A 24,681-nucleotide genomic window follows, 5' to 3' on the forward strand; every position below is an offset into this window, starting at 1 on the left:
GTTCATCCATGAAATCAAGTGCCAACAAGGATATCCATTTTTGGAAAACCATGCAATTTGAGCCCCATAAAATATCATTTTACATGGAAAGATTTCACTTAGTTAACAAATTAAATTGAAGGTAAATATGTAAGTTGCCTCACACAAAATAAAAACTAGGGCTAAAGGAGGGGTTATATCAACCATATAACAGATTTGTCTCTTTTTACTTCTAAAATCTATTTTTGATAAAATACATTCCTACACCTTATCAAAACTAAATTAAAATTAAAACAAAATATACGTATATATGACAACCAATGTTTCAGTAACTTAACATTCAGTGATTTTGTGCAACAGTCAAAATTATTCAGAGAAACAAGATGATTCAGCAATTTACAGCCCCCTCCCACCAACAAACAACTTCACCAAAGTGAACCCAAGTATACAGTCCTCATGATAATAAGTGTAGAAGATAGGGCCCAGAAAAGCTTTTTCAATGATACAGGCCAAAGGCCAAAATGGGGGTCAGAGTGACCTACTTTTGACACATGATACACTGCCTCACCTAAAGTGAAGCCATTACCCAAGTATTAAGTTCCTGTTATTAGTTGTGTAGAAGATGGGGGCTGGAAAAGATAGTGGAAGGATGGAAATGTGGACAGACACAATGCAGAATTATAGTCCCTTCAGGTTCCAGCTAGGAGGCCAAAAACATATCAGCTATTTGGTTGTGCGTGTTTTTTTCTTTTTTTATCAACCACAAGGGAATTCAAATATTTGTGTGTCATAGATATAAAAGGCTACACACATCAGCTGAATTCCTGTAACATACATATGACATGTTTCTTTACATCACTTTGAAGCACAATTCACAAGACATCGCCAGCTGTTACACAAAGTTAACAGGAATCAACAGAGACAACCAGTAGTTAACAGAGAATGTCCCTAAACAGCAGAGAATTCCAAGGAACATTAGATGTCACCAGAGTCACAGGAGGTCGAAAAAGTCACTGGAGGCCATCAAAGGCCACCAAAAGTCACCAGAAGTCATTAGAAGTTACCAGAGGTCATCAGAGGTCACTAGAAGTCACCAGAGATTATCTCAGATTATCAGAAGATTACCAGATGTCATCTTAGGTCACTGGAGGTCAACAGAGTTCACCAGAGTTCATCTGAGACCACCAGTGATCTTTGAACTTCATCTAAAGTTACCAGAAGTCTAGTGAAGGCACCAGAATGTGAATTCCTATAGGTAGGGTTTCAGCCATGAGTGAAGCATAAGAAATTTCATAGACAACAAAACAATCAACAGGTCAATCCAATTGAAATTCCAGAAAAAAAATAGAAGTTTATGTTTCTCTATTACACATTGTATAGACAGAAAGTAGTAATGGTCTATTCCGAAAAAAAAATGTGGACCTACTTTAACCATCAACCTTCTGCAACAATGCTAGAAACTTACGTGACAAGAAATGTATGATAGGTGTCTTGTAAGCTCTCACTTCCCAAAGTGATTCAAAGTTAAAAGGTTGATAAATTAAACAATTTTTGCATAAAATTTTATCTTTAACAGGGCATAATTGAAAATTCTTTCATTCAAAAATGGACAAATAACTAATTCTCCTTTTCCAGCATGAAGCAGACCAAACATCAGCACTCCCTAAAAGTTAGAAAATGTCCTGTTGATTTACTAAAAAAGAATTGCTTCATTTCCCTTCATCATTTGTATCTATTTAGCATAGTGCACACCTTTGTATTTTGCATTGATCAGAACTACCATGTTTGAAAGCTAAGTAAATTAAGTGCTGGAATGAAGCTGGAGTTTCTTTAGTGATGAATAATTATTTATATACTACATAATAGTGATTTGAACATTTAAAAGGGATTACTTATGCCCATAAACTCTAATTATATGTAGTTCTTATATAATTGAATCTTTCCTTCTGTCTTAATTTCTGAACAGAATAAGCATTAATGAAATAATGTTTAAAAATAAGAGGTTGCAGAAGGCACAATACCATCAGATAACAAACTGACCGACCAGCAGCTTCTTATGTTGTAGGAGTAAAAGTCAACCTGGAATTTGGAGCAATATCATTTAATGATTATTAGCCATACGATCCTGTGACATTTCAGATAAGCGTTTTTCACTCTATATAAAGACATGTCTTTATTAGGATTTTAATCCACTGATATGGCAGTCAAAAAAAGGGTGAGGTAACACTTTCTTATATTTCTTTGTGTCCAGCTTAAGCAACATAGCAGCCATTTAGTTTTTAGAAGACATTGAAGTTGTTTCTTATTCTCATAAGAGGTTTCTGATACAGCAGTATCACAGATCTAGCAGAAATTGTATATATCTCGTACAACCTCACAATTCGTACAAACAACCTTACATTCCATACAACAACCTCACAGTTATATGTCATACTAACCAAACAGGATAAAATAAATTTGATCATAAAACAAATCTCCAGGTAAACAACAATTACTTTGAAATCTACTCCCTTGTTATGATCCCACAGCACATACACACTTACATACAACAATGAACAATGATGATCAGAATACAGTCACATGAGCCATCACATGGCACTGGTCACATGACAAAAATGTTTTCTCTTGAAGAGATAAATAATTGGAGCTACAGGAGAAGCCTTAAGCTATCATCCTTACTACCATACAGAACCACAAAACTGCACCTGAAACAGAAGTAACACAAAAGTTAACAAGCACTTCAACCTTATAAGTGATGTCAAAATAATGATAATGATGTGTATTTAACTGAGGCTTATACAATCAATGAATATAGCCATTTAAGAAATTAATCTGATTTTGTTTGATTCAGTCCTAATGGAACATTAGTTACAAGTAATTATTACATTTTCATCGAAAGCCTTTAAATATCAAAACTATGTTTGAAATTGAAAACTCTTTTTTATTTCCTACTGAGAAAATCTGCTGTATGTTCTACTTACTGTCTCTCAAACTTAAGTTGATATAATTGGTCAGTTATTTTACTGAGGTATTTTCGGTGTCTTTGTAACCTAAAATAAAGAAACACACTAATTTGATAATCCTTTATGTAACTGTAAAATATCTTTAAGATGTATGAGGCATCTCTTTGACAAAGCTTTGTAAAACAACATGAAATATAATAAAACTTGACTGTAACAATTATTTCTAATATATCAAAACTGTCTTTTTTAAGTGAACAGGGACAACTCTGACATAAATCCTTGTAAAGAATGATACAAAAATGAATATAACTAAAGTATAGTAAGGTAGTATACAGCCTTAACATAAATGTGAGATATGAACTATGAGTTACAGCTTACTTTTCCATAACTACTGCCACACTATCTTCATAATCCTTTTCTGAATTGTCAAACTGTAATAAGAAATAAAATAAGCCAATTTTTGGTTTATTTGTACCATTCAAAAAAGTAGAAATGGGAATTGTAAATAAATATGTAGTACAGTCCTCTGACAATCACATTCTATTACAGTCTCTATAAGGGCTTTCAAATCCCTTTTTTTTTTGGATGAAGACACAGAATTTTTACCTGAAATTTAGACTTAAAAGTTAAGACAGAAATCATCAGTGAAAAGTCTGACAAAACTTCTTGTGTAAAACAGAGCTATGTAAAATAGAGCTAAGAAAGTTGATTCATTCTGTCGAGTCATCAAGGTGAAGGTCAAACTTATGCTGAGTAATCAAGGTGAAGGTCCTTCTACTCACATCTAGGAATGCTGCTATGACTTTTAATACTGCTGAAGTCAACTCAACACACACCACCTCAAAAGATTTGGTCTGTACCCAGGACAGAGTGGACGCCACTTTACTGAAGATCTGGACATATACAATGTAATTATTGTATAGAAATCAATTAAGTTAACTGTTCACTTTATTTATCTATGATGGAGTTTAAAAATAATCCATTAAAAAAGCATTCCAGCAAAAATAAGTCAGGGTCATGGAGCCTGAAATGGCAATATTTATTACATTAGATCAATTAAATAAATCATTAGAAACACACTTTTCTTCAGAAATGCCCGACCAAAATGATTATTCACCTTTCATTGTCATATTGAATGCTGAAGTAGACTGATCACTTAAAAGAGAATGGCCACAAAATTATTACCAATTACACAGATGCCACATCTTAGTACCATACCAGTGCACCAAACAAATAACAGGTGAGCTTTCCTTAGAATTATTGTACTTGATTAACTTGAATATTCTAGGAAATGTTCAATGTACTGGTTCATTTTGTTAGGGTTATATATATATGAAGACACTTGACTTTGAACTCAGTAGAAAGTAGAATGCATCAAATCTCCTGTTTGCAGATGTAGACCTCTATCTCAGTGTAACAACATTTTGATCTGACTATCATATAAATACTCCCAGTATATATATTTCAGTGTAGATTTTAGAAATATTCTCTAGGTTAGATGCTTTCTAGTTTACCTGAGACTCCAGTTTCCTTCGGTGATTAGCTGCTATGCGTCCACCTTCCATCATTATAAACGAGAAATTGATAGTGAAATTAGAGGAGGATTGGCTGTATTCAGAATGAGGCTGATAAATGGCAGATGAACTTTTCCCGGTTTGATTTTGCTGCATTTCATTTTGATCACTGTAAGGAAACAAGTATACTATGAATTGCTGGTACATGTTCCTTATTGGCCCCAGTACGCTATTACACTGTAATAATTTATAAAGATTGTGTTGTTAATTTGGCAAAAAATTAAATTATACAGTTAGTTTGTTACTAATTGTAATGAAACAATACAATAGATAGGTATCTAGAAATGGCCAATATATAATTATGTGTTATGATCATGAGAAAGTGTGTGAAGTTTGATCAAAATGCTTGAAGGCATGAGGCCACTAAATCTGTTACAATGACTTTCAAAAATGTGACTTTGACCTTGACCCAACAATCCTGAAACCCAAACTTGTCTATGGTTGTTTTGTAAGTATGTGAGGTTAAAGAATGATGCAACACTGAAATTCAAGCCATTTAAGAACTTTAAAAATGTGTGAAGTTTGATGAAAATCACTAAAAGGAGTTAAGCAACTATAGTGCTGGCAATGATTTTCTAACAACTCTGAAACTCAATTAATATATTTTGAGTCTTTTAAAGTGTATGAAGTTTGATGAAAATCCCCAGATGAATTGCCAATAACAGTAAATGACTTTGAATCCATAACCTTGGGTCCATTCCAAGAAATTTAGATATTTTATAAGTGTGTGAAGTTTCATGAGAATCCCTCAAGGAAGGAGGCTGTTTGCATGCTGACAAACTTTGGTGTTATGTATGTACAAAGACAGGACAGTGTGGCACTGTTATAGGTCTTATAAACATAAGCAATTAAAAATTACATCAGAACATAAATTGCTTCTTAAAACTGGACTTAATTGCAAGCTCCATCTATTCAAATAGTCTTTTAAAATGTACATGCTGTAAAGATTCAATTCTTTATTCTATATTAATCCAATTACAATGGCAGACAAATTATGAGATTTCTTCTCTTGAGTGATCAGACAGACATTAATGGATAGATGTTATCATTAATCATAAACCAAAATGTATCTTTTAATTGAACTGATGAATTCAGACCATGAAAAATTCACAGAGAAAATGAGATATGATCTGTAGACTTACATTTTAGAAGTTTGGTTCCTTGGTTGGAGGTAATCAGGTAGATCAGGAATGTTAATTTTCTTTTCTGTCACTCTTTCTCTTTCTATTGAACGCACCTAAATTGATAAAAAAAAAGAGGAGAGAAAATAACATTATCATAGTCTCTTTTTTCAAAAGAAGATGGTTGAGAAGGGCAATAACTCTGTAAATGACCTTATTTTAAATAAACATGAAGAAATACAATGGGACTGGGTTAGTCCAAGAGCTTGATAACTCTGGTAACTACCACAATAACAGTATTTCCAGTACAGACGCCCGACAACCATGCTAAGTGGGTCAGTATTGTTCCCCTTCTTCAAAACAAAAAAAATTAATAATAATACTAAAAATCTTTCAGATATCCTTAAGGATTGTATTAACTTCAGTGAAATATGTTAACTATGTGAAAACACACACAGAGTTTAAGACACACATATCCAACAACATGTCTGAGAGGTGTTTTAGTGCTGTTTTTAATGAGTTTATAACATTACCCTGACACAGCCAGTGTCCGCATCCTTCAGGATGACTAGATAAGTGATTCCTACGGTACGACAATACTCCTGAATGTCCTCTATACTCTGCAAACAGAAATACAGAACACAATTTAAGCTAGTAGGCTCAGCTGACACATTTTCCATAAGTCTTTGTTCATTAAAACACTTCCTCACATAATGATACACATGTAAGAGCAGAAAACACTTCACAATATTTAACACACAATAAAACTACAGTATGCTACTGATATAGAAACAGGTTCGATGTCTGTCCTTATCAGCATGGCCTGTTTTATACAGTTTTATGTTAATGAACATAAACTATGTGATATACTGTCCCTACTAACAGCCTTTATACTCACAAAGTCAGATATCTATAATATATATAGTACAGTAGAAAAGGGGGACTTATTCCTGCCTTCCTCCCAGCTCCTCGTCAAGGTCTCACTGTACATACTGATTTCTAGAATATTATCTTTAGTATGCCCTAAACGACCAACACAACCACCCTCACCCTCCCACATTGTCTCTGACCACATCCATTCTCTTCTTTCTTTTTTGCCTGTGGAGTAAATCTCTCCTCCAAGATTCCTGCCCACCCATTCTCCTTACTTTCTTCCCTCTATCTAGTAGATCATCAGCCCTATGTACCACCCCTCCGGAGGTCAGTGACCATTCCCATCCTTTTTCCATTTATTTAAGTCAAACTTCTAGTATCAAACTACAGTGATTCAGTTTTCATTATGTTTTCCCAGTTTCAAATTTTATTCCTATACAACACTACAAACTAACTCCTTTATGAACTGAAATTTTATGAATCAAATTTTATGATGAATGACTGACCCTTATCTATGAAACCACAGTCACTGACATCTCGGGATTTGACCAAAGAATTCACATGTACTGTAAGGAATTATAGCCCCATGTCACAATTTGAAACGTTTTCACAAAGACACTTGACAAAAGGATAAAATTTGCTGTTTACATTGTGTTAAGAGGTTAATTAATGAATGGACACAGAATAAAATCTTATTGTGTACTAGAGCCATGATATTCAATCAACATAGATAATGGGACCCTGTGTGATGTTCACAACTGTCATTGCAGTAAAAGCATATAGTGAGGTCAGAATCATGAAAAAACACAAATTAACAACCACTTTAGTGCTGCTGTTCATTTCACTTAAAATCAATCCTTCAAAATATATTCACTGTTCTTAGAAGGTTTTAGCCACAAAATTTTCATTATTCCATATTTCAGTCTAAAATGATACAATAATGTATTTCGCAGAATCCTGTTTCTCTTGACACACTGACAACCATGAATGAGATATTATCTACCTAATATAACAAGTCTGCATAGTAGTCATAGTGTATGTTTAGCTAAATGATGTAGGACAGAGAAAATAAAGAATTTTTCTTTTTTTCTTTAAATTTTGAAAAGGAAGCCATAACAGGACATGACTATATGCAGTTACATGAACGACCTTGTTTGAGAGGATTAATAGCCTATACACCTAGAATAATTAAAGTTACTTGTTTTGTTTATTACCTGGAGTGTATCCAGTAGTATATCAGCCCTAAGCCCCGCCCCCCAGAGGTCCCTGACCACGCCCATCCTCTCCTTCAGCATCGGGTTGTAGCCAATCGTACACACAAGAACATCAAATGGACCAGGTGGATGAAACTGTTTGAAACAGATGATATTCATGACAAATATTAGTGGGTATCACATATAATATTCTTTGGTGAGAGCAATCAGAAATTTTGTACATAAATCCTTGTATGAAAGTACTACAGTGATACTGCTTACGATGAAGCTACTAGTAAATACTGTACAACCCATTCTTTACACAGGAATGCTATTTGGTGGTTCATGAATGGGACCAAGAAAATTTTAAAAACTATTACTGTTATTATTTTGTAATAATAAGCCACATGTAAACATGATCCACAATATAATAAAACTGCAACAATAACAAAAGGTCTAGCGGCCTTGACAGTCACCTGAGATAAGCAATATTGAATATAAATGTTGAAGGGTAGTTAACAAGTGTCATGAAACAGAAATTGAGACAATGAATATAGACAGTGTCAATACATGCATACCATCAAAACAGTCTTCATATACTGATAATTCTTATAACATTTTTTTCCAGTGGGAAATAATCAACATTAAGCTCAAAAATGCAATTTGACCCCTTTTGGCCGCGCCCATCAGCCCCTGGGGGTCAGTCAGTATCAAAATGGGCATACCATCAAGTCGTCATCCTTCACTTATAATTCTAACTAAGTTTGAGATATTTCCAATGGAAATGTAACAAATTATTCTCAAAAATTTGTTTTCCTAAATGAACTATAGTAAACTTTTCCCCCTCCCCAACAGGATATGTGAGACCCTGGGGCCATGAAATCATAATTTTAGTAAAGCACCTTAAGATGCTTCCATTCATGAAGAGTATTTGATTCTACTGTATCTGGGTCTTAAAAAGGTTTTTAAAATCCGAGTAAATTTGATCCCTTTTGGCCCCATCTCTCAGGCCCCTGGGGTTTAGTGACTGTATAATTCACAATTGATTTAATCTTGGGCCAAGGAAAGTTTCTGCAAAATTTCATCGAAATCGGACCAGGGGTTTTTGAGAAGAAGTCGAAAATGTTAATGATACCAGATGAAGGTGATCGCAATAGGTCACGATGATACTGTAAGATCATTAAATTTGTGCTACAGAATACTTATGTTCAAAGCATGAATCATTATTAGGAATCTTGATAAATAAGCAATCATGTATTTGAAACTTGATGTCTGGGTCAAATTTGCCATTATTCTACATCATAATTAAAACAGCATTGAGTTCCTTTCTCTGTATTTACCTGTTGATGGCCCTAATGTCATAATAATAATGACCATTCTCTGTAACAAAGTAGGATTATCCCTATTCTAATACAAAAAAAGCTCTAGAATACAAAAAACTCTTTAATTACGAATCATCTGTGTGCATGTTCTTGTTCAGGATTGATGACGCCAGTAACAATCTAATCAGATGATTTTTCAGGATCACACTAGTGTTTCTAATGTCATTTTCCTGTCAAGGTTAATTGTGGTCATTGACCTCATGAAGGATCATTATCTGGGCTAGATTTTTACATATGAAATTGACTTACAGTACATCATGGTTACACAATCAATAATTAGAGGTACCCGGACTGTTAATACAATCTGCAATGAAAACTATTAGCTTGTTTTCTTAATCCATTGCCTTAAGCTCAAATTTACCTCCTTGTTTTCCCCGACTGCCATTACAATCTTCTCGAAGGCAATACTGACCCCGGCAGCGTAATGACCAGTAGGTGTGGAGCTGGAAGGTAGTGGAGACAAGAACTTCTTCACCTGTCAAGGACACATAATATTGTAAAGTCAACTACACAACCGAGCTCTTTCCATCAGTCAGAATTTATATAGGTTTCAAGTTTATTGCAACTAAAATAGTGGTAGTTTGGAAAAATTCCAAGGATGGAAAAGTAAATTGCACTACAGACAGGTCTATTTCTCATGTAATCATTTCATGCTGTTCAATGACTTAAAAAATTCAACAATCAATAAAGGTAGACCCACAGTAAGCAAAAATTATCATAATTATATGTTGTCTCATCTGTCCCACTTTGTTAATATGGTCATTTTAAGCAAAATGCAAAATACTTTAAAATCTATATCCCCCTTCCAATCAACCACCATTCCGACTTCCTAGACATACTGGACCATAAAATCTTAAATCCATTTTGTAAATTTTTGATGTGTTGAGATGCCGAAGATGTGATCTAGCTATTGTATATTCCCAAGTTTGGTTTAAATTGGAATCAGACAATTTGAGCAAAGGATCTAAAGACATAACTTTTATAAAGTAAAATGTTAGCAACAACTCAGCTGAAAAATATCAAGTTACTCTTGCTTGTGTGACTTTTTGTCACAGGTGAGAAAAAATAAAGAACAAGAAAATAATTTTGTTAGAATTGGAATGTTTACCAGTCCATTATATCTGCCCCCCGCAGCTATCAGGTCTGGGATAGTGCGCTTCTTCCTCTTCAAGTCAAACACAATTTGGAATATGACACCAGAATACTGCTGTGTATTGTAGATACATCCTAGACTGAACACAATCTGTAACCAAGGTAAGTAAAGAAATTATACAACAAGAAACGATACATGTAGTGTTGTTTTGTAGAAAAAAGTAACAATCCTTGATTTATTCTGTTTAAGTATTACCAAGCTGCGAAAAACTTTTTTCATAAAAATGCATTTTCCCCAAAGATATACTATCATGATATAAACTGACATATTCTTCAAAAACAGTTTATAGATGAGAGCACATACAGGTAATTTGAGTCCCATGGCCTCTGCATGTCCTATCACTGCCTCCACTTCATGTATCCCTTGCTTGGCTAACGTCGCTTCCTAGTAACATGAACAAGAAACAACTGATTCTAATTAGTCAATAAGGTTGCCTAGCAACTTCAACAAGAGACATTTGATTCTAAATGGTCAGTTTGGTTGCCTAGCAACATGAACAAGAGACATTTTATTCTAAAAGGTAAATGTGGTTGCTTAGTAACATAAACAAGAAACAAATGATCCTGATTGGTCAATGTGGTTGCCTAGTAACATAAAAAGAAAGTTGTGATTTGTCGCTGCCAAAAGACTTGAATCTTAATATATTCCTGGCTAAAAGCAAGTCTACTTAGAATTCTATAAAAACGTTTGCAAAGGACATTATAACATCACACCTGACAGATCAGTTTACATCATTTACACATATACCAGGTATATAATAGAAGTCAGATCAGTGAAAAGAGTTCAGTGCTATTACCTGTCCTTTGGTTTTAGTAATGATTCGAAGGAAACTGGACACTTTCTTGTATGGCCCTTCCATCTCCAGGGCACTCAGGACACTGCTGGTCACTGACTCACTCAGACCAAGGTCATTAAGTGCCTTCATATGGGATTTGTTCTGGCTTTCAATCTGGCAGGTGAGATAACTTTTATTTACCATTTTGATGGAAACAACAAAGGAAAAAAGTTTGAATTCATAGAATTGAAATATATACCTGTGGCAAAACAAAGGTGCTCACATTCAGTGTACAAAACGTAACCTTATCTACAGCTGTCATCCTGAGGATAACTAATACCCTCCACAGATGCAAAGACCTGTATATACCAAATTTGGTCAGAACTCCATGAAAAAAATTCCCTTCAAGGGTACATCTCTATAATGTTCTGGCCATTCTCACAAAATTTTAAAAAGATCTGTTGTAAACTAAGCAAATGCATAGCTGGATAAATTTTGCCTACAGATGGACTGACAAACCGATTGATTCTATTTCCAACTTTGTTGCAGGGGGTATAAATAGTGTTGACAAAGAGCGTAGACTGGTATACATTTGTATTCATTTTTGTGTCTATTTATGGCAACACAATGGACATTATTAATACTATAGGTCTGTATGAACTGGTATGTACTGTATGAAAGTGCCTGTGGCGTATTTTCCACTGCAGAACACAGCAGTGCCAAAGGTCAGGTTTACAGGGTGCAGGGGAACAGCTGGGATGTGGAACAGGCCTTACATATATAAATAAATTACAGCTCCCTCTGTGAAACGGGGATGGGAGGAAAATTCTATCAAAGTGATATGGCCCAAATAAATATGTGCAGTTTACAAGAGACTCTATGATCTAGGCTACATACCATTGTGATATAAATAAATTGGCTATAAAACAACAGACAAACGGCATCTCCAAGATGGAGCCAACATGTTCCTTCAATTTGATGGATTTTGTTACAATGTTCATTGTATGGTAGAGTCTGAGGGAATTTAACATACTGATGTCAATTTCATATAACCTTTTAGTATCCTTTAAATGTACGCTACACTGAATATCAGGTCACTTATCTACTGACCTTGACTCCAGTCAGAACACGCAGAGTCTCGTCCTTGAGGTCATCTGGTACACCGTAATGAGACAGGATCGCATGTAGAATCAACACATGGTTTATCCTCACATAATAGTTCCTTGCCTGTGAAGGAAAGCCAAAGATTATTCACAAACTCATCAACCTAATTATCACACCCAACAATTTGATTCCTCTTTGTTAGAAAGCTAGTGTGCAAACAATGTTCTTATTGTTTACAAGTGGACTGATTCTGATGTCGCCTTCAGTAACACCTATCCACAGAGTCATGATGTAAGTAATTAGTATATGGCTCATACAATTATGTATATGTATTAGTGGTGGTTCCGATTAATTACGATCAGGTTAGTAATGTAATAATCAGTCCAAACTTTACCTGTAGAGCTGGAAATTCATTGATGATATCTTGGACCAAAACCAGAAGTTCAGCATCAGGAATCAAGCTGGAGGGAATTAATTTGTGAAGTTTTAACCAACTTAAGTATTGTCATTGGGACGTTCAGTTTGATTGAAAAGCAGATAATCAAAATCAAAATTCTTCAAAACCCTGATGTGACAAACTTTTAGGGACTATGTGAAAAGTTCAAGTATACAGGGATTTCAGTAATCAGAGGTTGGTCATAGACCGCCAGACAGTGATAACGACATGTTCAATACTCTTTTTTTACACCAGTCTAATTAATTTTGACAAACTTTAAAATTTCAATGTTTGGAATTTTACGCAAGAAAGATGTGTAAAATTTGCCATTCACAGCAAAATAAAATGTGCAGTAAGCAGATTGCTTAGAATGATGTTAGAATGAAGAATTATTTTGCATCATCTTATTTCAACAAATTCAAAGTAAAATGTGAATTCTTTGTTATTATTGTGTTATCAACCTCATCCACTACCATAATTCATTACCTGATAAACATAAATGGCATGTCTTGGCTAGTTCATCCCTTCCCTTCTGCTAAATATTTGCCATTTTGTAATTTGTTTTACACAAAAAAGATTTGTATAACAACAATTGATTTATATATAAAGGGAGAGGAATTGATATTAGGCAAAGAACAATACAAGGAGTCCAAGGTTAAGTAATAAGGAATATATATGAGGATACAGTCGGGAACAAAACGTCAGTTTGACAAATATGGGGTATTCAAACAATGCTACTTCAACTAAGAGCGGCTTTACCATACATTTTGTGAATTTTTTTTTTAAACTGTTGGGGAGGAAGGGGGAGAAAACTGTTTAAAGCTGATGATTTATACTCACTTTCCCTGGTTGTGTGTCACAATGTCAAAAACACACTCAGTTATCTCTCTTGGATGTTGGATACTGTGCATCTTCTCTCGGTAAACTCGGTCAATACAAAAACGCTTCAGGTGCTGGACTCCCCCTCGAGCAATATAGCGAGCGAAAGGAACCTAAAACACATATAGGTATAGTATATCATTGTACATATAGGTACAATATATATTTGTACATATAGGTATAGTATATCATTGTACAAATAGGTACAGTATATCATTGTACATATAGGTATATCATTGTACATATAAGTAAAGTATATCATTGTACATATAGGCATATCATTGTACATATAGGTATAGTATATCATTGTACATATAGGTATAGTATATCATTGTACATATAGGTATAATATATATCTGTACATATAGGTATAGTATATCATTGTACATATAGGTATAGTATATCATTGTACTTACATACCTAGGTTACTACGGTCAATAAAATCTGAGCAGGTCTTTACAAAAGACTCTGTAGTCAAGGAGACAAATAATGAACTGACCACTGTATCAAGAACAATGGGATCTGGTCTGATGCTTAGTTACCCTGAGTTCAAAAATAAGAGTGACCAGCTCAGTGTTGTGGTCAGCAGCGAAATGAGATTGAGTAAGATACTCTTACATGGAAGAGAAGAATGACCGACTCATCACTGTGGTCAGCAGGATAATGGAATCTTGTTAGATAATTATCATGGGATAAAAAAAAAGTTAACACTTGATCGTTGTGGTCAGCAGGATAGTGGAATCTAGTTCAATACTTATCCTCAAATCAAAGGGAAAAGTGATTTACTGGCTTGTGTGATCAACAGGACAGGTCGTCAAGTTACACACTTACCCCAGAGAATTAAAGAAAATTACAGAGATCACAGAAAAAAGTGATGACTGTGGTCACTGGGGAAATGGAATCTTACAGCATCAGACACTTACCCTAAGATTAAAGAAAAGGTGGATAACTGACCACGGATCAGTGGGACAATAAGATCTAGCTAGTACTAACCTTGAGATCAAAGAAAAGGTGGACAACTGACCATTGTCATCAGTGGGACAATAAGATCTAGCTAGTACTAACCTTGAGATCAAAGAAAAGATGGACAACTGACCATTGTCATCAGTGGGACAATAAGATCTAGCTAGTACTAACCTTGAGATCAAAGAAAAGATGGACAACTGACCACTGTGATCAGTGGGACAATAAGATCTAGCTAGTACTCACCCTGAGATCAAAGAAAAGGTGGACAACTGACCACTGTGATCAGTGGGACAATAAGATCTAGCTAGTACTCACCCTGAGATCAAAGCAAATGGTGGACAACTGACCACTGTGATCAGTGGGACAATAAGATCTAGCTAGTACTCACCCTGAGATCAAAAGGAAGAGCAATAGGCTGACCACTATGGTCAATGAGACAGGTGTAGGCATCACTGACCCCATAAACACCACACTTCGGCATGAGCAAGGGAGTTGTCAGTTGTACTGCACCATGTTTCTGGAATAAGCGTATCAGTGTCTCTCTCACAAGCTGCTGGATGAGGGTGATCTTCAGATTCAGCGGCCCCTATGAAATAGTAAAAGTAATGCTGTTGCTTAGCGACCCTGTAAAATGTTTACAATTTTTTTTCACTTTTATAGACCTGCGTTTGTTGTTTCTTTCTAGTTCAGACTAACACCAACAAAAAACTAATTAAACACTGTAGAGTTTTATTACATTTAGTTGCAAGAAAATATGCAATAACAGAAATAGACAACATCAGGCCCAATGGGCCGAAATTGCCCACCTGATCAATGTTCATTAAAACTGGACTCCGTGTTCATCACCAATACAGTAACATATAAACCACTGGCATTCAAAGTGGGCATATCCAATCAATTTTAACCAATTTCCATAATAAACAGTTTCTAATGTTCAACTCTAAACAGTGACAGTTATCACCTGGATTACAGGTAAATGTCATTCCCTTTTTTCTCGAAATTAGTCAAGTTTAGACCTAACAACACCTTTCTGCTTTATATCCTGTTTCTCAGACTTTTGGTTACCAGGAGAAGTCATTTTTGCATTTTGACAATTTTACTCTGTGACCTTGAATATGGTACAATGTCATTTCATTCCAGAGACCTATCAGCCAAATACAAAATACCATGCTTCTCTGCCTTATGGTCAGTCAGAAGAAAGCATTCTAAGTTTTTTAACAAATTTGATCCTTTTTTGGCAAGCATTGTCATGAACCTATCAGCCAAATACCATCTTGTAGGCCTTTTGATTAGTCAGAAGAAGTCATTGTAAGGCTTTAACATATCTGACCCCTGTGCCTTTGAATAAGGGACAAGGTCATTTCTTTTCACTTTTACTGGCTTCATCCTAGGAATCTATCAGTAAAATACCATGCTTGGTTAGTTATTTCTTTTCACAAAACCTCTTAGGCTTTGCCATAGCAATCCACCAGCCAAATACCATGACATTTGGTTTGTCGGTTAGTAAGAAGAAGTCGTTTAAATGGAAAAAATTATACCGGGGAACAGACATCAGATGCCACACCATGGCATAAGATCACTTCGGTCTTCGGGCCAGGTGAGCTCAAAATGAAAATTTGTCTCTAAAAAATCAATATGCCCAAATCCCATGTAAAATTTGTTTTATGGAAGTCCAAAATCAAATGAAATTATGTTGGGCAGCTGCAATTTTACATAACAATATTGACTTTAACAATGGAATGGATAGCTGGAAATAGTGACCAATTTTTTCAAGTTTAACTGATTCAAATTTTCACTATATTTATCAGCAGACAATAAAATTCAGTTACATAACGTTATTTTATTCTCTGTGAATTATTCTTCTGTAGGAATGACAGAGCAGCCATACTTTATGATAGTCTGTATCATACAGCACATCAACGACTGAGTTAATCGTCTGTGAGAAGAGAGCCCCTATCATACGTCGGTAAGCCTTGCTGTTGGTGCTGGAGATCGTAGATCTTAATACTTCATTGAGTTCTGCCTCCTCCAGTTGTGGAGGGGGTAGGTATGGTGATTGCAACAGCTCAGTAGAGGTCGGTCGCTTACTAGGGTCATGATTTAACAGCCATTTAATTATGTTGGTCTGCAATAGAATTTATAGTGTATGTAAAACATATATCGAATTTGTAAATCATTTTTGTCGTAGATTTCACCAGTAAAGATCACAAAATATATTCTTTTAGGAATGTGAAGCGAAATTAGCCCATTCCATCTTTTTAACTGATAGAAAAAAAAATCTTAAGCTACTTGATGGAATGATTTCCAAGTTATATTCATACATTTTCATGAAGTCCTTTGCCATCCTGTTTTTTGTGAAAAATAGACATTTTACTCTTCTCAAATTTTAATAAATACCATCTACCATTCAACTAAATGACACATTTCTGATCAACTCACATTCATGTATTAGCTATGGTAAGATTCTAACCTGATTTTCGAAGTTGACCTGATCATAGTCATCAGGAAATTTGACTTCCGGGAGTCGTAAATTGCTGAGGATCTTGACTCTCTCCATCCCGGTAGGGAGAGGTTTATAACACATTTCAAAGAAGATGATTCCCATACTATACATGTCCACTTTCTACAAACAAAGGGATTATCTTCTATCATATATCAGTGTTACATATTGTTCTAGATATGGACTTTTTTGTTACAAAACTCCAAAACTGAATACAATATTGAATAATAATCTGAAACACTGAAATTCCAAGTTACAGTAAACTGTGTCCATCATGTCACACCAGACTCACAATCATACTCCATTGATTTCTAAACATCAAAATATATTTTAAGACAAATGACACTAGATAACCTTATCCTTTTCCACAAAACCTAAAACTGTCAAAAAACAAAGCTGTTAGCATCACAGACAAATTAAGTGCCTAATCACGGCATCATATGTTAAAAAATATGATGTGAAATTTATTTGATAATTTGTTAGCTGAATTCAAATTTTATTTCATTTCTTTATTCAACACTATACCTGACTGTAGATGATCTTGCTCTCCCCAGTCATCATCTCTGGACTGACGTACAGGGCTGTGCCCACCTTACCGGTCAGATGACCATCCCCGACACTTCCTGACTGTGAATTGTAGTGACTCTCTGTCACTAGGCTGTTGGTCAGCATGGACACGTCCATCAAGGCACTCTGTTGCTATAGTTACACATTCAAATTTTTATAGTCAGATGTGTCATAAATATATTGCAAATGTTATTTACGTTCTTAATTAATCAAAATTCATTCACTGGTTTTAATTTTATGATTCAAAACAATCTACAATGATTATCTCATTAGCATCATGCTTAAATGGTTCACATTCTCATTTGATCATTTTCAATTATAAATTACAAATTCATAAAAATTATAAAGACATCCTGTTACATTGCAGAAAATAAAACTTATGGCAATTATAATTTTATTATTTCTAAGTAAATCTATAGGTTACACTGTTATATTAATACAATGTCTTGTTTGTTTAAGGTTTACCAATGGAGCTATTGTGGCCCAAAATATTTTCATACTAATAGGTATATATAGAATCAAAAATAAGCTTTCATTTCGTATGAGGCTTTATGAAAGAAGTTTCAGAAGTTCTTACTTTGTGAGCCTTGTTAAGCCAAAATTACAACTTGCAGACAAGTTTCTTAAAATCTCTAATAAAGTGAAAACAAATATCAGATAGTTTGTATCACATAATTCAGAAAAGTTTAGACAGGTTTTATAGTAAAGATGAGGAGGACAAAATCAAATGGAGGCAGCCATTTTGTTAAGCCATTTTCAATTTACGATGTACTGTCACTGCCACTGTAAAAAACATCACATGAGTGAATTCAGTGGATAATAGGTGATAAACAATACAGTAAAATGGTACACTTCAACAAGGCTTCAACAAGGCAAAATGTTACACTTCAACAAGGCAAAATGTTACACTTCAACAAGGCAAAATGTTACACTTCAACAAGGCAAAATGTTACACTTCAACATGGCAAAATGTTACACTTCAACAAGGCAAAATGTTACACTTCAACAAGGCAAAATGTTACACTTCAACAAGGCAAAATGTTACACTTCAACAAGGCAAAATGTTACACTTCAACATGGCAAAATGTTACACTTCAACATGGCAAAATGTTACACTTCAACAAGGCAAAATGTTACACTTCAACAAGGCAAAATGTTACACTTCAACAAGGCAAAATGTTACACTTCAACAAGGCAAAATGTTACACTTCAACAAGGCAAAATGTTACACTTCAACAAGGCAAAATGTTACACTTCAACAAGACAAAATGTTACACTTCAACAAGGCAAAATGTGGCAAAATGTTACACTTCAACAAGGCAAAATGTTACACTTCAACAAGGCAAAATGTTACACTTCAACAAGACAAAATGTTACACTTCAACAAGGCAAAATGTTACACTTCAACAAGGCAAAATGTTACACTTCAACAAGGCAAAATGTTACACTTCAACAAGCAAAATGTTACACTTCAACAAAATGTTACACTTCAACAAACAAAATGACAAAATGTTACACTTCAACAAGGCAAAATGTTACACTTCAACAAGGCAAAATGTTACACTTCAACAAGGCAAAATGTTACACTTCAACAAGGCAAAATGTTACACTTCAACAAGGCAAAATGTTACACTTCAACAAGGCAAAATGTTACACTTCAACAAGGCAAAATGTTACACTTCAACATGGCAAAATGTTACACTTCAACAAGGCAAAATGTTACACTTCAACATGGCAAAATGTTACACTTCAACAAGGCAAAATCAACAAGGCAAAATGTTACACTTCAACAAGGCAAAATGTTACACTTCAACAAGGCAACAAATGGCAAAAAATCAACAAGGCAAAATGTTACACTTCAACAAGGCAAAATGTTACACTTCAACAAGGCAAAATGTTACACTTCAACAAGGCAAAATGTTACACTTCAACAAGGCAAAATGTTACACTTCAACAAGGCAAAATGTTACACTTCAACAAGGCAAAATGTTACACTTCAACAAGGCACTTCAACAAGGCAAAATGTTACACTTCAACAAGGCAAAATGTTACACTTCAACAAGGCAAAATGTTACACTTCAACAAGGCAAAATGTTACACTTCAACAAGGCAAAATGTTTCACTTCAACAAGGCAAAATGTTACACTTCAACAAGGCAAAATGTTACACTTCAACATGGCAAAATGTTACACTTCAACAAGGCAAAATGTTACACTTCAACAAGGCAAAATGTTACACTTCAACAAGGCAAAATGTTACACTTCAACAAGGCAAAATGTTACACTTCAACAAGGCAAAATGTTACACTTCAAAATGTTAACAAGGCAAAATGTTACACTTCAACAAGGCAAAATGTTACACTTCAACAAGGCAAAATGTTACACTTCAACAAGGCAAAATGTTACACTTCAACAAGGCAAAATGTTACACTTCAACAAGGCAAAATGTTACACTTCAACAAGGCAAAACGTTACACAATACCAACCTTGAGTATGATGTTGGTAGTGGCCAGTCCAAAGTCACCGATCTTGACATGATCATTGGAGTCAAGGAAGATATTGACAGGTTTAAGGTCACGATGAATCATGCCCTGTTGATGGATATGTTGGATACCTTCAATCATCTCCCTAAGGAATCGCCATGATCTGTCATGGTCCTCGCACAGTCCAGCATCTATACAGTCCCTAAGCGTACTCTTCTCACAGTACTCCATCTGTTAAAGAGACATGATAACACACTTTAACTCCCTTTTAAAAGAATTCCATACTATAAATTCTCATTCTGCACAATAACTTTTACAGAATTGATAACAAATTTGAAAGGTATGAAAGAATGATGACATCCCTAACCTTCTCAGGTAGTTATCAAATATCTTTTTGCATGTAAATACTTACCAAACAATTATAGATAAGTGAAATGGCATAAATAATAGTTATCAAAAAAGACATAGAGAATCCAGGCAATTATATTTATTTAACACATAGAATCTAAAAAGAATTTCAATAAAACATATTCTTTCTGCATTGTAAATAAAAAGGCCCTTTTTCTTTTCTTTTTATCAATCTGAAAAAATCGATGAGAGAATGACGCACACACTGACACGAAGTTATAGATTCCCTGTCTACAAAATGATAAAAGTAGAGAACAAAAAATGTGACATCTTTTAGATATTGGTCCATAGTACCTGTATGTATAGATACTGTAGTCGTGGTATCAATGACATGTCCTCGCTATCAGTTGTTTCTTCTTTCTTGTCTGTGTCTAGACTTTTCTGCAAAAACACACCATCTTAAGTCAAAAGAAAGGCCTAGTATTTTCTTCTAAGAGAAATATTATTGATATATTTAACATGAAGAGCATTCATTTAACTTATAGGTTGAATACAATAAACTTTGCAATGGGAATTGTTCAAATATATATAATACAAGTGAATTGAACTTTTCTGAAGCCATCTGCTATTTAGTTGTACCTTATTGGAAGACGATGAGGGCTCAAAGCTTGTGGTAGCCTCCTCCTCGAATAGATTTTCCAAGCTATGTTCAAACACAATGTCTTCGGACGAGTCTGACTTTGGTCTAAGATGAGAAAATTTCAAAGTATTTATTTCCAAGAGATACCTAAGTCATACAGATTACAACCAATTTCTTTTAAAAACAAAAGGCCCATAGAGTCTGTATTGCTCATCTATTTAGTCTGTTGAAATTTATTCATCTGAACTAGATGAAAAAGCATTTAAAAGATTTAAGGGGTGGGGGGTTGAGTAGATCCATGGTTCATACAAAAACACTTCCCCTTTATCTAAGGATGTTTTCAGACCAAAATTGAATAAAATCTGCTCAACTCTTTGTGCCTAGTAGCAATTTCCAGAAAAAGTAGATGAATTTATTATTATGTGGCCCCACCCCTCTGTCCAGAGGTCAGGGGGAAGGACCAAACCAACCATTTATACAAAACTTTTTTCCTTTTACCAAAGCATGCTTCAGACCAAATTTGAACAATATTCTGCTATTCCTGGAGATCAAGATAAATCTTAAAAACCCAAGGATGATTCAGACTAAATTTGGATAAAATCTGCTCAGTCATTAATGACTAACGATTTATAGGAAAAGTTGACACAGGACAGCAGGATGGCCATACATTGGATGATGGATGCTCTTCGGGCCAGGTGAACTAAAAATGCTAAAAAAACCACTCCAGCCTCATAATATCATCTGTTGGATATTCAAAAAAATGGACCAATGATCATGTGCAATCAGTTGTCAATTAATTATTGCTTTTCTTATTGTGATGATGAGTTTTGATTGAGCACAACCAGTTATTTGTAAAAAAAAGTATAAGAACAAGCCTTCTGTGTTTTTCAATTCAAATGTACCCCTTGAAAAGTTGCTACGAACACACCACATGACCAACATGGTGGACACTTAGCAGAAGGTGATCGCAAACCTAAAGGTGGCCAAAGTACATATATAGAAAGCCAAATTCCACAATACTAGTCATTACAAAATATCCTAACAAGCTAAAGATGTATACTTTATTTGATTTACTTGGATCAAATAAAATACTAAATAAGATAAAAATAAGTCCTGAAAAATCACTTAAATAGGTACTGGTATATACTGTAACTGATTATAATTGGTAAAGTCACAGCGGTTGTGTCAATCCATTCCTACGACTGATCGATTGTAATTTTAAACTGACATCCCAACACTTATGTCTCTAAGACATGAATGCAACTACCTCCATACAAACAAAATCAGTACCAATGCCTGATAAATTTCTTAACATAGCTTAGTGACCTTGACCTTGAAACCTAAAACATAAACTCAAAATATACTCATACTTGACCTTTGGATTCACTTTGATCAAATAGGAGTAACACACAACAGAAAAGGAGTAAATTTGTTCACTCACAAGAATGATGCACCAAACACATCCTCTTCGTCTTCTGAGTCGGACTCCTGCATGTTTGTTCCTCCAACATTGTACGACACACTCCACTCTATAGATTCTTCCATGGGCACTGCCTTGGGCGCGAACTTCTCCAAATCATCAGTCAGGTTAAGTGTGTTGTGGAAGAAAGCTGATGGCTGTTGAGTTGGTGCCTTGACAGATGGCGACTGGGGTGTGTTGGTAGAACTCCAAGAAGAATCACTTTCTGCCGGATCCTCACTGGTTTCTATCCAGGAGTTGTAGTACCTACCAGGAGGTCAAAAGTTCAAAAGTTTTCAGTACAATAAAACAAGGTCGCTCAGATATAAAATGTAGCTATCCAGAATAAATGAATTTATTATTGAGAAGGATTAGTCTCACACAGAAAGTCCATCTACAGGGTCTCAGAGATACGTAAAACTCAACCTAACACCAAAACAAGTCTCAGAGATACGTAAAACTAAACCTAACACAAAAATAAGTCTCAGAGATACGTAAAACTTGACCTAAAACACAAATCTTGACATTTAGTTTCATCATATATGTACATCATTTACATAACTAGGATGAATACCTGACAACATTTTCATGGTTGAGACGAGACAGAAGCTTCACTTCCCGCGTAATCTTCTTGTTGAAAAGTTTACTGCGAGGATTCAGTGGTATTCTCTTAATGGCGTACATCCGAGCATCAAGTTTATTCTTCACCTGAAAATAGATACAAGAACACACACTTCACTGACTGCTGACTTTAGCGTTATCCCCATGTTCTGTAAACTAATATATCTTGGCAGTTATTATATTTTAGCATTTTTCATGCTGAAAATATTGTGCTTATTGCAATTTCTGTGTTTTGTTTACATAAAAATCATTTTAATAGATCACTTATTTGTGATTTTGATAACTTGCCAAAATGATACTGTGTTAAAATTTCATTTCACAAACTTCAATATGTTGACATTATATTACTACAGCTTATCACACGACTGTACAGCTTAATATCAAATGGTAGGTTATTGGTTTGTACAATTTGACTCTGTGATCAACCTCAGGGCTTGAAGAAATTCCCTGATATATTTTTTCTGATAAAGATTCTAAACACAAACCTTTAATACATCTCCGAAGCCTCCTTTACCCAGAGATTTCAGAACCTCAAATTCATTTGTCAGCCGAGATTGTCCACTGGCTTCAAATGCAGTAATAAATGGCTGTTCTTTCTCTTCCTCTTCTTCCTCCTCTTCATCTTTCTGATTATCTCCATCACCTGGTCCTTCAAGCAAAAGATCAACACAAAATTTCTTTTTCTTTACTATGATACTCTGACTGGAAAATGTATGTAAAACATGCACAAGTCTGCATTAATGCCATAATGTTGCCATGATTAGTGAAGCTTAAAATCTTAAGTCTCACTCACCTACTTTATGTCACTCCTAACTTACCTGAAGTTTGAGGTTTGTCCAAAGGTTTGACTTGTGTGTAGTGGACGGTCAGTGGGATGGATGACTTAATGAAGGGATGTTCTAGCAACTCATGCACTGCCCAGCGGTGCCGGTCGTCTTTTAACAGGCATCTAAATCACAGATTAATAACAAATAAAACACACTTTGAAAAGTAAAAACTCCTCCTAGTTTAAAAAACTTTTAGTGGTAGTGACAATGAATTATGATAATCTTTCTTTCATTCTTTCTTCCTTCCTTTCTTTCTTTTTATTTTCTTTTAATCCTGGAAGTCCATCAGAGGAAGGACAGTAGAACTCAATTTGTCAAGTAATCTTGGAAGATTATAGGAAAGATGGAAGATATGCCTGGTGTAGGACTTACTTTGTCGAGAAATCCTGGAAGTCTATAGGGAAGATGGTAGGTATGTCTGGTGTAGGACTTACTTTGTCAAGAAATCCTGGTAGTCTATAGGGATGACGGTAGGTATGTCTGGTGTAGGACTTACTTTGTCGAGAAATCCTGGAAGTCTATAGGGAAGACGATAGGTATGTCTGGTGTAGGACTTACTTTGTCAAGAAATCCTGGTAGTCTATAGGGATGACGGTAGGTATGTCTGGTGTAGGACTTACTTTGTCAAGAAATCCTGGAAGTCTATAGGGAAGATGGTAGGTATGCCTGGTGTAGGACTTACTTTGTCAGGAAATCCTAGTAGTCTATAGGGATGACGGTAGGTATGTCTGGTGTAGGACTTACTTTGTCAAGAAATCCTGGTAGTCTATAGGGAAGATGGTAGGTATGCCTGGTGTAGGACTTACTCTGTCAAGAAATCCTGGTAGTCTATAGGGATG

At 35.0% G+C, this 24,681-nt stretch overlaps 1 protein-coding gene across 1 annotated transcript in view; it reads right to left on the reverse strand.

Moving 5' to 3' along the window:
- Positions 1-2,550: 2,550 nt before the first annotated feature.
- The window catches only part of LOC132555976 (eIF-2-alpha kinase GCN2-like), a 29,526-nt gene continuing 7,395 nt past the window's right edge, over positions 2,551-24,681 (reverse strand). The window contains exons 13-38 of the mRNA XM_060220363.1: positions 23,834-23,964; positions 23,501-23,658; positions 22,969-23,102; positions 22,377-22,661; positions 20,935-21,040; positions 20,650-20,736; positions 19,951-20,178; positions 17,424-17,591; positions 16,869-17,021; positions 16,287-16,523; positions 14,787-14,984; positions 13,394-13,545; positions 12,512-12,578; positions 12,124-12,240; positions 11,035-11,187; positions 10,542-10,622; positions 10,194-10,328; positions 9,447-9,560; positions 7,725-7,859; positions 6,171-6,257; positions 5,659-5,753; positions 4,457-4,625; positions 3,725-3,835; positions 3,321-3,373; positions 2,961-3,029; positions 2,551-2,684 (exon numbers count right to left, since the gene is read on the reverse strand). Of these exons, the coding sequence (XP_060076346.1) occupies positions 2,627-2,684; positions 2,961-3,029; positions 3,321-3,373; positions 3,725-3,835; positions 4,457-4,625; positions 5,659-5,753; positions 6,171-6,257; positions 7,725-7,859; positions 9,447-9,560; positions 10,194-10,328; positions 10,542-10,622; positions 11,035-11,187; positions 12,124-12,240; positions 12,512-12,578; positions 13,394-13,545; positions 14,787-14,984; positions 16,287-16,523; positions 16,869-17,021; positions 17,424-17,591; positions 19,951-20,178; positions 20,650-20,736; positions 20,935-21,040; positions 22,377-22,661; positions 22,969-23,102; positions 23,501-23,658; positions 23,834-23,964 (3,481 nt within the window). The 3' untranslated portion in view covers positions 2,551-2,626. The remainder of the gene's footprint in view (positions 2,685-2,960; positions 3,030-3,320; positions 3,374-3,724; positions 3,836-4,456; positions 4,626-5,658; positions 5,754-6,170; positions 6,258-7,724; positions 7,860-9,446; positions 9,561-10,193; positions 10,329-10,541; positions 10,623-11,034; positions 11,188-12,123; positions 12,241-12,511; positions 12,579-13,393; positions 13,546-14,786; positions 14,985-16,286; positions 16,524-16,868; positions 17,022-17,423; positions 17,592-19,950; positions 20,179-20,649; positions 20,737-20,934; positions 21,041-22,376; positions 22,662-22,968; positions 23,103-23,500; positions 23,659-23,833; positions 23,965-24,681) is intronic.

This window comes from Ylistrum balloti, unplaced genomic scaffold (genome assembly GCF_031769215.1).
Source record: "Ylistrum balloti isolate Yb309-2 unplaced genomic scaffold, AGI_CSIRO_Ybal_v1 Utg370532, whole genome shotgun sequence".
NCBI lineage: Eukaryota > Metazoa > Mollusca > Bivalvia > Pectinida > Pectinidae > Ylistrum > Ylistrum balloti.